This window comes from Capsicum annuum, chromosome 3 (genome assembly GCF_002878395.1).
Source record: "Capsicum annuum cultivar UCD-10X-F1 chromosome 3, UCD10Xv1.1, whole genome shotgun sequence".
Taxonomy (NCBI): Eukaryota; Viridiplantae; Streptophyta; class Magnoliopsida; order Solanales; family Solanaceae; genus Capsicum; species Capsicum annuum.
The window spans coordinates 62,913,362-62,927,926 of record NC_061113.1 but is presented as its reverse complement, the minus strand read 5'-3'; the positions used below and the strand labels follow the sequence as shown (position 1 = coordinate 62,927,926).

The window sequence follows — 14,565 nt, the reverse complement described above, 5'->3', positions numbered from 1 at the left end:
CAACTTCTTAGATGAGTACAACAAGTTAGAGGCTTACACAAATGAGATTAGATTAAGTAATTTGGGCAGTGATGTAGTGATTAATTTATCAAAGGATGGATTAGAACAAGGGAAAAGAAAGTTTTTTAGAATGTTCATATGCTTCAATGCACTAAAGTTAGGATGGAAAGAAGGATTGAGACCTTTTATTGGACTGGATAGGACTTTTTTGAGAGGCCATTGCAAGGGACAACTACTTGTGGTTATAGGACAAGATTGTGATAACTGCTTCTATCCATTGGCATGGGCTATAATTGATAAGAAAACATCAAGGACTTGGACATAGTTTCTACAATTGCTAGAGAAGTCACTGAATCTGAAAAATGGAGAAAGTGTCACTTTCATTTCTGACATGAAAAAGGTAAATTTTAGTTTATAAATTTCAATTTATTTGAATCTGTCCACATATGTTTTTTATGTAACTGAATATTTATTTGTGTCACATGATCAGGGACTGGTAGATGCAGTGAAAAATGTCCTTCCTTTAGCCCACCACAGGTACTTCAAGAAGCTGTAATATTTTTCTCTTTGTATTTTATGGATATACATTCACTTTTTATGTTTTATAGGTATTGCGTTAGGCATGTTGAGGCCAAATGGATACAGAGGTTTAGGTCAGGAGAGATGAAGAAACTGCTTTGGTGGGCTGTTTGGAGTACCTATGAAGAAGACTTCAAGGAACAGTTAAGTGCCCTTGGAGCATTATCAGAGAAAGCTCTCAAAGACTTGTTAAAATTCAATCCAGTGAAATGGTACAGGGTATATATGGACACTGTTTGCAAAAATCAGATGGTGGATAATAATTTCACTGAGTCCTTCAACTCTAGGATAGTGGAACTAAGGGGAAAGCCAATCTTGAAGATGCTTGAAGAAATAAGAGTCAAGATAATGAATAGATTGAAAGAGAAGGAAATTGAGGTAAGCAAATGGAAGGAAAATTTTAGTCCTAAGTGCATGGAATTATTCACTACCAATAAGAAAATTGCTCAATTTGTACTGTTAACTTCAATGGTGATATTGGTTATGAAGTGTCTGAAAGTAAAGATAGGCACATAGTGAACTTCTTGGAGAAGAAATGCACTTGTAGGTCTTGGCAGCTGATTGGAATTCCATGCCCTCATTCCATCAAGGCTATGGAGTATAACAAAATGAAACCTGGTCTTATGAAAAAATAGATTAGTGTGTGGTATAGTAAGGAAGCTTACTTGAAGACATACAAGGTCAAGTTATTGCCTGTAAGAGGTGAAAACTTTTGGAAAATTTTGCCAGAACATGCAATAGATCCACCAGATTTAGTGAAAACTGTTGGAAGACCAAAATTCAAAAGAACAAGAGAAAAAGATGCAACAATTAAAAGAGCGGGAGAATGGGCTCACTCAAGAAAGGGAACTAAAATGACTTGTAGTAAGTGTGGTTCAGTAACACATAATGCAAAGACATGCAAGGTATCACCTTTATGCCTATATATATAAATGAATAATTTTATGAATATTTACATGAACTAATTTTATGCATTTTAATTTAGTTTGCTGAAGATAAACAAGGGGCAAGATTAAAGAGAAGAAAGGGTGGAATTGAAAAAGAAGAAGAAGTTCAAGATGATGTGTATGACATTAATAGTTCAGCCATTCAACCAACACAAGAATAAGAGGACCAACGGTATGAACTAATTGGTCTTTCTAGTAAACCCGAAAATGATCCAGATTTAAGGCCTAAAATTGTTCCTGAAGACACAAGTTGTTGGTGAGGCAAACTCTCAGAATTTCAGCTGCTTCTAAGAGCAGATTGATAGGTTTTAGAGGTGATCTTGCTGGAGTTAGTGATCCTACATATTTTTCTTATTCACCCTCTAAGCTTACTTGGAAAAGAAAAAAGGCTATCACTAGCAATCAGTTGAAAAATGCAAGAGAGACAAAGCTGGGAAAGTTGAAGGCTAAAAAGGCTAATGGGAGAACCCAAATTTAATATGTTGTGACTAATTCTAGGTATTGAATACTTTTATTTTGTTTTTGGTTAAAGTTGATGCAAAACATTAAGGTTCATCTGTGTTTATTTTGACTGAATGTGGGTGCAAAACATTAGTGTCCAGCTTTTGTACTATTTTGGTTACTATTTTTTGATATTTATTCTTACTGTTTTGGTGGTTTCATTGGATTATTAAGTGAATGCAGAAATTCTGGTTTGACTGGAATTTGTGCTCGGGTTGTTGTTGTTGTTGGATGGTGAAGGGCTTCATTGCATAATGCAGTAATATTGTTTACTAATGTTTCCGTTCCCAGATTCAAGATATTTTTCCTCTTACCTAACAGAGCATCGCTTACTCAAATTATGTAGTTTCTTCCTGTTCCTTGTTAAATTTACTGCATTATGACGTTAGTCTCCATGCTCACTTATATCTAGCAGGCAGGGTTTATTTTTCGAATTCATTTCCATATATTGTGATAACTTCAATTGGAAACAAGACTACTAGTAAATTATGAAAGAGCAGAACAAAACTCAACCAACCTAGAGATGGCTAGCTATAATATGAATAATCAGAGTTTTTATGTTCATAAGGTTTTTCAATTAAACTAGTTGTGTCTGGCCTTCTTGATTGCTGTTCGTAAAGCGTCAAGCTATCAGATCACGTTGGTAAATAATAAGCTTTAATCCCAACAGTTAAGTGTGACTTTCCATATAACGTCTGATTCATTGTAGAAATTGTATGAGTCCGTTGACCTGTGAGTTAAGTCGTGTCTTCTTTCTTACTCCCTTCATTTCAATTTGTTTGTCCTAATTTGCTTTTTAGTCCATACGAAAGAATGCCCTTTTCTTTTTTAACTTTTTAGTTCTAACTTTCCACTTGATGTGTTCTCTTTAGTCGCTTAAGATTTCGTTCATTTAAAAACCATTGAGCTTGTTGCTTGATCTATATCTCTGTGTGTTCATGTGTGTGTATAAGCTCTTTTCTACCTAAACTTTTGTTTAATATAAGTACATTTTAACTTTTAGTTGTCGTCCTCTTGAGTGAATAGCTATCGCAGGCCTAAATTAACTTGTTACTGCCTAGCATCAACCAAAATTTAGCACAATCCACTGGTTTCTATGTACATTAGACCAATGGAGCAGAAATAAAATATCAATCTCAACTTCGTTAACAACATAAGTCATTCACTTCATTGCAAATACTTCAACTTCATTAACAATATAATACCAACGCTTCTACTTCATTACAACCAACAAAATAGATTTACTTCAATATAATTTCTCCTAACATAGACACGAACATATATTCACTTCGTGATTCCTAAAACATACACAAAGAAAAAAAACACATGAGATGAAAACGATAAATTTTAACTTCTTGATCTTCTTCTCCAAAATGAGAACCTTGGCAGCTTCTTGGGCTGAAATAAGTTTCATCACTTCTCACAATTGCTTCAACAACCTTATCCATCCTTCGGTATTCAATAGCCATGCCAACGGCTTGTTGATACTTGCCATCCTTTGTACACCTAATAAGTCAAAAGAAAGGTAATTATAAATCAGAAGAAACATCCAGAATATAGTGTGAGACTTTTAGGTTCAGATTGTTATTCTTCCACGACAAAAGATGAAAATGCACTTACTTATCAAGCATATTCTCCACGATAGCCTCGAACCTGCGATCCACCTCTGTGGCTTCATACTGGAAACTAGGTACAAAATTTACACCTCTGAATTGAACTCACATGTACTTGATTATATATTATGCATAACAGGGCCAACACTGAACAGGACAAATAGCAGTCCAAGCGGGAATAAGGATACAACAAAAATCATCCAACTTACAAGATATCCATTCTACTAGAAAACCCATATAGATTTCGAATTAGGACCTCACAACACAATTGAAAATCCAAGATACATAAGGCTTACCAAAATTTATGAATATGTAAAATGAATACTCCAAAAAGTAGAAGAAAGAAGTAGACAATCAATAGCAACCAAAGGTAACATCAGAACAACGAAAATCCCTACATTTTACCACGAGAAGAGAGCTGTTATCTAGCTTCTTGCATCAGCAATAGATTTATTTATACTACTAATTTGCAAAGAGTTATTTATACTACTAATTTGGGTTTCATATTTGAAAATACTATGAGTAGATAATAGAAAAAGTTTCAATGACATGATCAGTACATAAATTGAGAGAAGGAATGCAAATCAGATACCATTTCGGTCCGAACAAAACAAAAAAATAACATCTTGAGATAAGGTTGATTCATTAATTAGCCATTGTCACAACCAAAGCTAGTGATTGCCACCAAATATTCATCAATTCAACAAACAAAATATGACAATGGAGCTTTCCTTTTCGAATGAATTCAAAGAGCAACTGCAGTGAACCCTAGTGTAAATTTTTTCTTTCGAGAGAGAGAAATAAGAAGGCACAGAGAAAGATGTTCCTTTTTTCTTTGTTATTTTATTTTGGGTCGGGTTATTTTAATTGGGTCGAATTTTTAATTTAGGTGATAAAATTAAAGATGACATGGAGGTGATATGGCATGGCCACGTGGCTTTTTTTTTTACCTACGTGGCATGCTTGGTGGAATTTTGTTAGAGGGAAGGGCATTTTTGAGCCAAATATTTAACGGAGGGGCATTTTTTATCCTAAAAACTAACGAGAGGCATTTTTGATCCATTTTATATAGTTCAGGGGTATTTTTGAATCTTTTCCGTTCTAAAAATATAATAGATACAAAAGTAAACAAAATTAAATATTAAACTCACTAAACTTAAATATTAAATTTACCTCTACAGATAACACTGACAAAAAATAGCAATTACTCAATAAAATTATCGAGATATGAGCAAGTTAGTCTAGATATCATGATTATAAAGAAATCAAATTGAGGGGTCGTTAGGCCATGCAATATGAAGTCATGATTTGAAATGCTGATATGAAATCATAATTTGAAATTATGAGATGAAGTTGAAGTTTTGTTTGAACATGCAATTTGAGCTTTTTATGTTTTATGTTTTCTCATGAACATAAAAATCTCACAAGTTGTGAAAACTATCAAAATTACCCCAATTCTATAATCTTTATCAACGAAGAAAAAGTTTATCACAAAGTATAATGCACTATTACACAATTATTATAAAAAAAAATATAACATTTATTGATTAAACTTTAGTTCAATAAAAAAGTAAAATTGAACATGAGTTATAGTGTACTACTCTTCAATATAATCATCTCACATAGTTGATAGTACGGACCATCTGCTCTCGTTGAGTTTGCATTTCTCGATCAGATAATCGAGAAGACTAATCAACATTGTTACTTTGATTATTGTTGGTCAATATCATTAGTAACTATATCTTCATGTTCATGTACTATGAATATTTCATCACTCCTTTAATTCACTATGAAAAATTATATTTTTTAATGAATGAATTTGAGAAACTTATATTTTTTAATGAATGAATTTTCTAGTGGTAAAGTAGGAGTTGATTTGAAGTTATAATAAATTTAATGTTTGTGAGGGTAATAGTTACTGAGATATAAATAGTTTAAAGAGTAATAATATGGACTATAAATTCTTTTTACATATGAATAAATGAACAATGAAGTGCTTTTTTTTTTTACAAAACATTAACTTTTGTATTTGAAAATTTTCAAATCATGATTTGAAGTTTTCAAATCATTTTTTTAAAAAAATATTTGAGATTTTAGTCATTATATGAAATCATGACATAAAATTGAATAACTAATATTGATTTCATGTCATAATTTTATATCACAAATATGAAATCGCATTCGCATGTCGAAACGTAAGTAATAGTTAGTGGACATGTCAAGAATGTTTTCCTAACTAAGATAAAGAAATGACCCCTTCTAATTTAGACTTGGGGATGGGACAACTTTCAAGTTTGTTCAGCCCCATGACTTACTTGTGGGACAAAAAATTGATTTTAAAAAAACGAAAGAACTTTTTGAAATAAATAAAAGAAGAAAAGGAAAAGTTTGAAAATGTCACATTTGAAAGGGGGGCATCATCTCTTTTTGCTTAGTTTACAATTCTTTTACCGCTCTCCATTCTCTTTCTTTCTCTGTTCACTGAATTAAATAATTCAACAACTAGTCTCATTCTCCCTTCAACTAATCGAATGGCGTTCCTGTTTTCGCATTTCCATTAGCGCTCTTCTCCCAATTCTTCTTCGTAATCAGTTTCAGGTACGTAATGGAGCATAGTATTTGATTTTTCCATGTTTATCGGTTCAACATTTTTCAAACTCGGTATTATATTTTGCTTTTCTGTGCGTTACATTTTGTTTTAGGAGTTCTTTGTGAGGCCTTATTGTTTGGCAATTAGGTTTAGTATTTGTTTTTACTTCGAGCGGTTGATAACCGTGGTGTCCAGACCAGCTTTCTCACCCACCCCGACTAATTCCACGGAATATTTCTCACAAGCAACAAGTACCATTTAACTCTATCCCGTCTGCAGTTGTCTTTGAAGGTTTCAAAATGGAGTCTTTAGGTGGCGTTTTCCCGCTTTTTGGTGCTAATTGCCACTGTCTTTTCCTTTATATATTTCCTATGCTGAGGGCTTAAGAGCTTGTACAGCTTCTGAAATCTTATGCAAGGCGTAGAACTACTTGGATTACGTTTTTTCATGTATATACTGTACTCAAGGATCGAGAAATTGTGTTTTTTGATGGAAATTTATGGAATAACCTAAACTCCTGATTAGAATTTCTTAGTGATTAGTTGTATGTACGAATTGATTAATTTATTACATTTTCAAATGGTCTATGAAATTCGAATTGTACCCAAGGGTGTGGCATGGTACTCAATGAAGTAGGTTGAGAACATGAAGTTAGGTTCAAATCCTAGTAGAGAAAAACAATAAGTGATTCTTCCCATCTGTCCTAGCATTGGTGGACAAAGTTACCTGGCACCTGGTACTGTTGCTGGTGAGAGCTTGCAATATCCTTGGAATTAGTCGAGGTGCGAGAAAGTTAGCCCTGAACACCACGGTTATCAAAAAAAAAAGTTGAATTGTCTCTAGATATTCAAGACGTTGTAAATATTTGCTATTATTTTCGTCCTGTAATGACTATTGAAACACGCTCTGGATTGAAGAGGTGATGCTAATGCTTTCTGCTGAGTGCTTAGCAAATTCCTGTGTTTTCAAAAAAATTCTAATAGATGCATTTTCTGTTGATGTAAAAGATGTTTGCAGGTTGTGCGACGATATATCACCTGTGAAAAAATTACATCTGGATTGAAATCTGTTTGAAGCAAAAGTGGTCTTCTAGCTCATAAGATGGAAAATTATGAGATTTTGGAGCAGATTGGGAAAGGTTCCTTTGGCTCTGCACTACTTGTAAGGCATAAACAAGAAAAGAAGAAGTAAGGAGATGTGCAACCTTTTCTCAGTCCATCTGTTATACTTTGTTCTTTGTTACTGTGTCCATTTTATGTCATGAATTATTTCATTATTGTGGTGTTCTCTTTATTTTGATATCTGACTTTTCTCTTCTTTTGTTCTGTTCCTAAAGATATGTTATGAAAAAAATCCGCTTAGCTCGCCAAACAGAGAGAACACGCAGATCTGCCCACCAGGAGGTTAGCGTTTATTTTACTTTCTTTGTGATCTGAGAGGATGAACAGGCTAGTCACGTTTTTTCTATAGGGATCTCCTGAAGAGTCTGAAGACATCTGCATATCTTGGCATCTAGAGAAGAAATTTCAGAAGCACTATAGGATTCACTATAATTGTCTTAAATTGTTAAGAAGTTACACAATGAACTGCACATTCTTACCTGATTGGATGAAAGTTAAGTATGCGTTAGGGTTAAACATTTACCAAACTCTTTGATTTGATAAAAGCCACACAGCAATGAAAAGCCTTTTGTTTATAAAGTGAAGTAATAATCAGTTTTGTTGAGGACAATGATACTTGCTTTTCTTAAATGCACCTTGAAAGCTTTAACTCGGCTAGATCTATTCTGCCTAATCTCTTTCTTCCTTCTTTTTTCTTGAGAAAGACTAGGGAATCTGGACGTGCAAGTTTCTATGTGCAATTCTGAACTAAGTTCTTTATTTTTCAGATGGAGCTGATCGCAAGAGTACGAAATCGATTTGTGGTGGAATACAAAGATTCCTGGGTGGAGAAGGTCTGTGCATACTCTTGTCCTTCCACAATTTCACTTCAGAAATATATAAGGAATCAACATACATGTGATAACTTGTCTACTCATGTCAATTACTTGTGGCTGCTCACAATGTGATCAACATGAAAGATTGTTAAGTGGAAGCTTACAAATTGTACAGAAAGTTGCCCATACGGGTTAAATGTTGAGCTATATACGAATTAGAACTGCTTTTTAAGTGAATACTCAGCCCTTGTGCATTGTTATTGTTCAAGGGATTTTGATTAGAATATGCATCTAGGTATCTAAAGGTGTCAGAGGTATATTGATTATTCAAAATGGTTAATTTGGATTTTACTGGGAAAAAGGTGGTGCTACAAATCCAATTTTAGCAAATATTCTTAAGTTTTAACAGACCAATACATGGAGTGGTACATAAGTTATCTTAGATATGCCTAAACCTTTGAGTTGTTCGTAATGTGGTATCCCAATTTTCAGGGATGCTACGTGTGCATTATTATTGGGTATTGTGAAGCTGGTGATATGTAAGTCATCTTTCCTTTTCCTATGAACTAATTTCAGAATATTGGACCTTAAGGCCTGAGCACCTGAATCTAGTTGCTTATGTTTTTCTGCCTACTTGTCGTTTGATCATCTCTTCATTCTTTATACAGGGCAGATGCTATTAAGAGAGCTAATGGTGTTCTTTTCCCTGAGGAGGTCGTTATTAACATTTACATTTCCTTCTGACTCATACCCTCCTGCCTCCACCAAATTTAATTCCTAATATTGAGACCATTTCCTTTCCTGAATTCTAATACTGACTGATAAGCAGAAGCTTTGTAAGTGGCTAGTTCAACTGTTGATGGCACTTGATCACTTGCATACAAACCATATAATCCACCGTGATGTCAAGGTGAATTGCATATCTCTTCTATGTTATTCCATAAGGTTTTTCTTTCTCTATTTCATAGATTTGTTAGTTGATTTAACTTTTTTGCTCCAGTGTTCAAATATTTTTCTGACTAAAGAGCACGATATACGTCTAGGTAATCCCCTTACCGTATAACTTGAAGTTGGGTTGATTGTCTTTTAGTATTCATTTCAAGAGTTGTTTTCAGGTGATTTTGGTCTTGCTAAAATACTGTCTACCGATGATCTTGCTTCCTCTGTAAGTAACTTGTCTGCGAATATTCTGTATTTGTGCTTGTTGATTTGATTAGTCTGGTGATGAGGCATGTTGGTTGTCAGGTTGTGGGCACTCCAACTTATATGTGTCCAGAGCTTCTCGCTGATATACCCTATGGTTGCAAATCAGACATCTGGTCTTTGGGTAACTCTACCTTTCCTTGCTTCACATGGAATCACTTTTAGTTTAGATGCAAGCAGCTTTGCTGACTGTTTGCATATCCAGGTTGCTGCTTGTATGAAATGACTTCTCACAAGCCGGCATTCAAAGCATTTGTAAGTCATGAAATAGTACTTTCCAGACTATGAAATTCTAGTACCATCATGAGCTATATAATCAATTACCAAATCATAGGTACAGCTGACAGTTTTAGGGAACATACTGGCAATTCAGATGGCATATTTGTTTTTTAAAATAGTATCTGCTATAAATATTAACTTTTAGCATATGGGCCATTTATGTATGATTGGTATACACTTCCATGCAAGAAGTGAGAGCTGGAGTGGTAATTCAAGGATGCAGTTAGAGAAATTGTAGATTGGTTGAAAATGGGAGTACCTCTCATCATGAGTGCAAGCAGTGAAATAAATGGAGGAAAGCACTCCGAGTGGGGTTAGAGTTGCAGAAGTTAACATTGCCTTTCCAATCAAAAGTGGTGCAACTGTTAGATGTAACTCTGGCTTCCTGCTGGTTCTTTGGCGAGGCTATTTGTGTTGATTTTAATCCATGCCTTATGCTGGCTCTGAGAGAAATGAACTGCACAACCATGTTTGGTATTGCTGAGTTCCCCTTAATGGTGTACGGGTGTGGGAGCTAACAAAGATACATTGCCAAACTATGGGCTTGTAAGAGCTTGTAGCCTTGATAATAGTTGTCTTGAGACCAGCATCAAGGAACCCTTACATGGCATTTTGTGCTTATCATCGTGGTTGTGCTAATAAATTCCACAGTAATTCTGTTGCTTTCTGCATTTCAAATCCATTTTTTAGGATATCCTCCTATGACTCTTTCCATGGGCTGATGGGCAGAGTAGCCCTTCATTACTCTATCAATAAGCGAGAGCAACGGTGCTTACACTTATGGTGTATAACTTTTTCTACCTTGAACTAGTGGATGTAGTTCTTTCTTAGGATTTTGACATTCATTAACTATTGATTTTCATTTCTTTTTACTTTTATTAGATTTTCGGTTTCTCATCATGAAATCAATTAATGTTTACCTGAAATATGTTTATTGTTGTAATACTTTAAATGACCTCCAGTGATTTTAATGCAGGATATGCAAGGTCTAATTAACAAAATTAACAAATGTATTGTTGCTCCACTTCCCACCATGTATTCTGGTGCACTGTGAGTAAATTATCTTTTGCACATTATACGCTACCCATTTTTGTGCTTATTTCGTCAAATTGGTAGTCTTTGTGCTACAATTGGATTAATATATGTTTGCTATTCTGTTGCTAAAATTATTGTTTTTTCTTTCTTGGCAGCCGTGGCCTTATTAAGAGTATGCTAAGGAAAAATCCAGAACTCAGGCCAAGTGTAAGTATCACTCACTTCCTCATTGTTTACTATTTACTTGCTAAGTGCATATTTGAGCGGCATGAAGAACCAAGGGCGTTTACTGGACTTTTTTTACTCTAATTCTCTTCCAACTGTTGCTCCAGGCTGCAGATTTACTCCAACATCCCCATCTTCAGCCCTATGTTTTAAAAATCCTTCTGAATTCTGACAGCCCGAAACAGCACAAGTTCCCAGTCCAATCTTCTAATTCAACACATGCAAAGAAAAAAAGATTGTCTGAGCCCAGAAATGCTCCAGTCTTAAATGAAAGGGAGCTGAGGCGATTGTCCAGTGATAGGGCTTTGAATCCTAGTGTTTCTGGAATTGACTCCCCATGTTTATCTCGGAGAGCAAATGATCTAATGAGCTCTTTGAAGAAAAATTTTTCAGAGCCGTCTGTTGAAAGTGCTCCTTATGACCTTGGTGTAAATAGTTCTGCTGTCTCAAAGTTGTCGGCTGCTGTCAAAACTGTGCAATTCAATCCAAATAGAAATCCCACACCTCACAGGAGACAGAGCACTCCTTTAAAGATGTCCAATGCTGGTTCTACCCGTGAACTGGTAAGTTTCTGGTGGAATAGCATCATAAAGAACTTCAATTTTAAAGTCAAAACAAATGAATATAACTCCAGACAGGAATCGTCAATTCTTGTCCTGATTCTATATTATTGAGCTTATACTTGTAATTTTCCAAGGTTTGAGCTTTCATCTAGAGTTTGAATATTTACACACATATGCAGCTTCCAGTGACAAATACACCAGTCAGCCAACCTTCCAAGTCAACACGTAGAACATCTCTTCCTTTATCAAGAAGATCTGGGAAGTTGGAATCACCTTACAAACACAATGTTGGTCTTGTTCACCAAGTGGAGTCTCCCAATGTTTCTGTGAATGCTCCAAGAATTGACAAGATGGTTGATCCCTTGGCTTCTTCTGAAGACCCTCTTTTACCCATCCAGAGAACTTCACCGAAATCTGTTCAGTTGTCTTCCCCATCACCATGCTATAGTGACTGGTCGTTCACAAAAGACAAGTGTACAGTACAGGTTGTTGACAGAACCTTTCCCAAGCCACCTTTAATTGACCCTATTCATGGAGTTGCACAGATTGGAAGTGAGTGTTCGGAACATAATGCAACGACTGGTGCCTCAAGCCGTTCATCATCAGATTCTCGTTCGCGGAAGTTTGACACATCTTCTTACCAGCAACGTGCTGAAGCCTTAGAAGGATTACTTGAGTTCAGTGCGCAACTATTGCAGCAAGAGCGTCTAGAAGAGCTTATGGTGTTACTGAAGCCATTTGGGCCAGAAAAGGTTTCTCCAAGGGAAACTGCTATATGGCTGACCAAGAGTTTCAAAGAGAAGGGAATGTAGCCTTCTAAATTTTGATCTTTCCTGCTTACATGAACTAATGATTGCATGGATTTTCAAAAGAGAAAAAAAAAAATCACAATGCATAAGGGAGAACTGTACAACATGAATAACCTGTTCATGAGAAGCAGAAAGGGAAATTGCTTTACAATTGATTGTCTGGGTTTTTGTTGAAATGTGATGGTAAATGAATAACCTGTTCATGTGCACCTCGTCTTAGGAAGTTTGATGTATGAGTCTTTCGGTTTTAACAAAAGTAAAAGTAATGAAAAGGTAAGGTAGAAACTAGTGCTCCAGTTAGCAAAATTATGTCCTTTCAAAAACTTCACCCAATCTTATTTTCTTGTTTGTGGTTTTTCAACTTTGATTTACCTTTTGCTTTTAAAAAGACACTAGCAGAAATGCCTAAAAGATTGATGTAAAGTGTGGTATTCTCATCGGAGTATACTAAATATTCACATTGGGTGCATAGAAGTCCTCATTCAAGGCCGCCTTCCAGCCACCTATCTACCATAGCTGTCGCGCAGCACTCCACCATCAAGCACTACAACAACGTACTCAGTGTAATTCCACAAGTGGACTCTTCCATCATAACAAAATAATTTTCTTAATCGTCGACTCAAACAAACGAAAAAAAGTACAATGAATTGGCCCATTAAGTTGATTGTTGAGCACGTTGAAATCAACAAGGCTTAGTGGGTTGATGCTTGGGGGAGTTTCATTGAAGCCATTGTTATGCAAGAGAAGTCCAGCAATGCATGAGATTGACATAAAATTAATTCTAATAAAATTTATTCTTTTAGAGTTGAACCAAAATAGCTAAATATTTTATTTTTAAAGACTGGTAAAAATTTCTCAGAAAAACTATTGACGTTGTTACTTTCAAACGAAATATTTGATTTCCTCTATTGAAGAACCATCACTTTACGTCCGTTCAAACCTTTAAATCTAATCGCACCTATGACTGAGCACAGTTGCAACAAAAAGAATTCCCCTTGAAATATGAATTATCATGAAAGATAAATTTATTCATGATCCTTTTATAAATGACGACGATCAACCAAAAATGAAAGAAGTGTGAAAATTGAGCATCTTCATCTCAAACTCCATTGAAGAGCATGAAGAGAAAAAGACGAGGAAGAATTTTATTGAATGATCATTATTACAAAGCTACACAATAACTTTCTCGTACCAGCTTATATAGCTGAGGAAGAGAAGCTAAGGAAATAGCTCCTAACTAACCCCAATTGAAAGCTAAACAACAACTCATGTACAACTCACTACAACTTAACCACTCAATTAAGTCGATTAACCAACATTGAGCTAACAGATTAGAGCTACAGTAATCAATGAAACAGTGACTGAAACTGTGTCTGTGATGGTGAAGTGTATCACCATAATGAACATCAATTCAGTGCATTTTAACACGCTTCATCAAGCTGCAGGGTGCAAAATATTGAGCACACCAAGATTGCTTAGCAGGTGCTGGAGTTGAGCATGACTCAACCATTTAGTAAGAATGTCTGCAGCCTGATGTTGAGTTGTAGTGTAGGATGTTTGATTGAGACCTTCTTTGATCTTGTCTCTAATAAAGTGACAGTTAATCTCAATGTGCTTTATTCTCTCACGGAAAACAGGATTACCTGTTAGTTGGATAACTGATTTGCTGTCACTTATGATTACAATAGGCTTCTGAATAGAGACTCCTAATTCAGTAAAAAGACCTAACAACCAAGTAACCTCAGCTACAACAGATGCCATACTCCTTACTCAGCTCCAGCGGAACTTCTAAATACAGTCCGTTGCTTCTTGAATTTCCATCATCTGAAGGAGTCACCAAATTTGACCATGTATCCAGTAATAGATCTTTTTGTGTTAAGACAGGCAACCCAATCAGAGTCACACCAACATGTTAATGTGGAAGCTGGTTTAGCCTGCGACCACACCTCCCGGCCAACTATCCCTTTACGTATCTATCCACTCTTGCTGCAACATCCCATTGAGATCTCTTGGGACATTGCATAAACTGACAAAGAGTTTGGACAACATAACTTATATTAGGTCTTGTAATAATGGCATAAAGAAGTTTTCCTACCAACTTCTGATAAGAGATAATGTCATATAACACAATGTCACTAATGATGCCATTGATTTGATCATAATCTACTGATGTCAACTTACATTGAATTCAATAGGAGTAGCAGTTTTAGCACCACTCAATGTCTCAATCCAACATCAAAGATGAGTTCCAGGGTGTACTTTTTTTGATTCAAAATCACACCTGC

At 35.4% G+C, this 14,565-nt stretch overlaps 1 protein-coding gene across 2 annotated transcripts; it reads left to right on the top strand.

Moving 5' to 3' along the window:
- Positions 1-6,025: 6,025 nt before the first annotated feature.
- LOC107863793 (serine/threonine-protein kinase Nek2) lies at positions 6,026-12,489 on the top strand. 2 transcript variants are annotated; one of them, XM_016709931.2, is made up of 15 exons: positions 6,026-6,238; positions 7,248-7,417; positions 7,567-7,633; positions 8,119-8,184; positions 8,659-8,705; positions 8,835-8,880; positions 8,996-9,076; positions 9,167-9,209; positions 9,282-9,331; positions 9,412-9,493; positions 9,575-9,624; positions 10,625-10,698; positions 10,839-10,890; positions 11,016-11,471; positions 11,651-12,489. In XM_016709931.2, exons 2-15 carry the CDS (start codon positions 7,332-7,334, stop codon positions 12,281-12,283), a joined length of 1,833 nt encoding a protein of 610 aa, XP_016565417.1. In that variant the 5' UTR covers positions 6,026-6,238; positions 7,248-7,331; the 3' UTR covers positions 12,284-12,489. The 2 variants fall into 2 exon arrangements, with proteins under 2 accessions (XP_016565417.1, XP_016565416.1); XM_016709930.2 differs by having other exon boundaries at positions 7,238-7,417.
- The last annotated feature ends 2,076 nt before the right edge of the window (positions 12,490-14,565 follow it).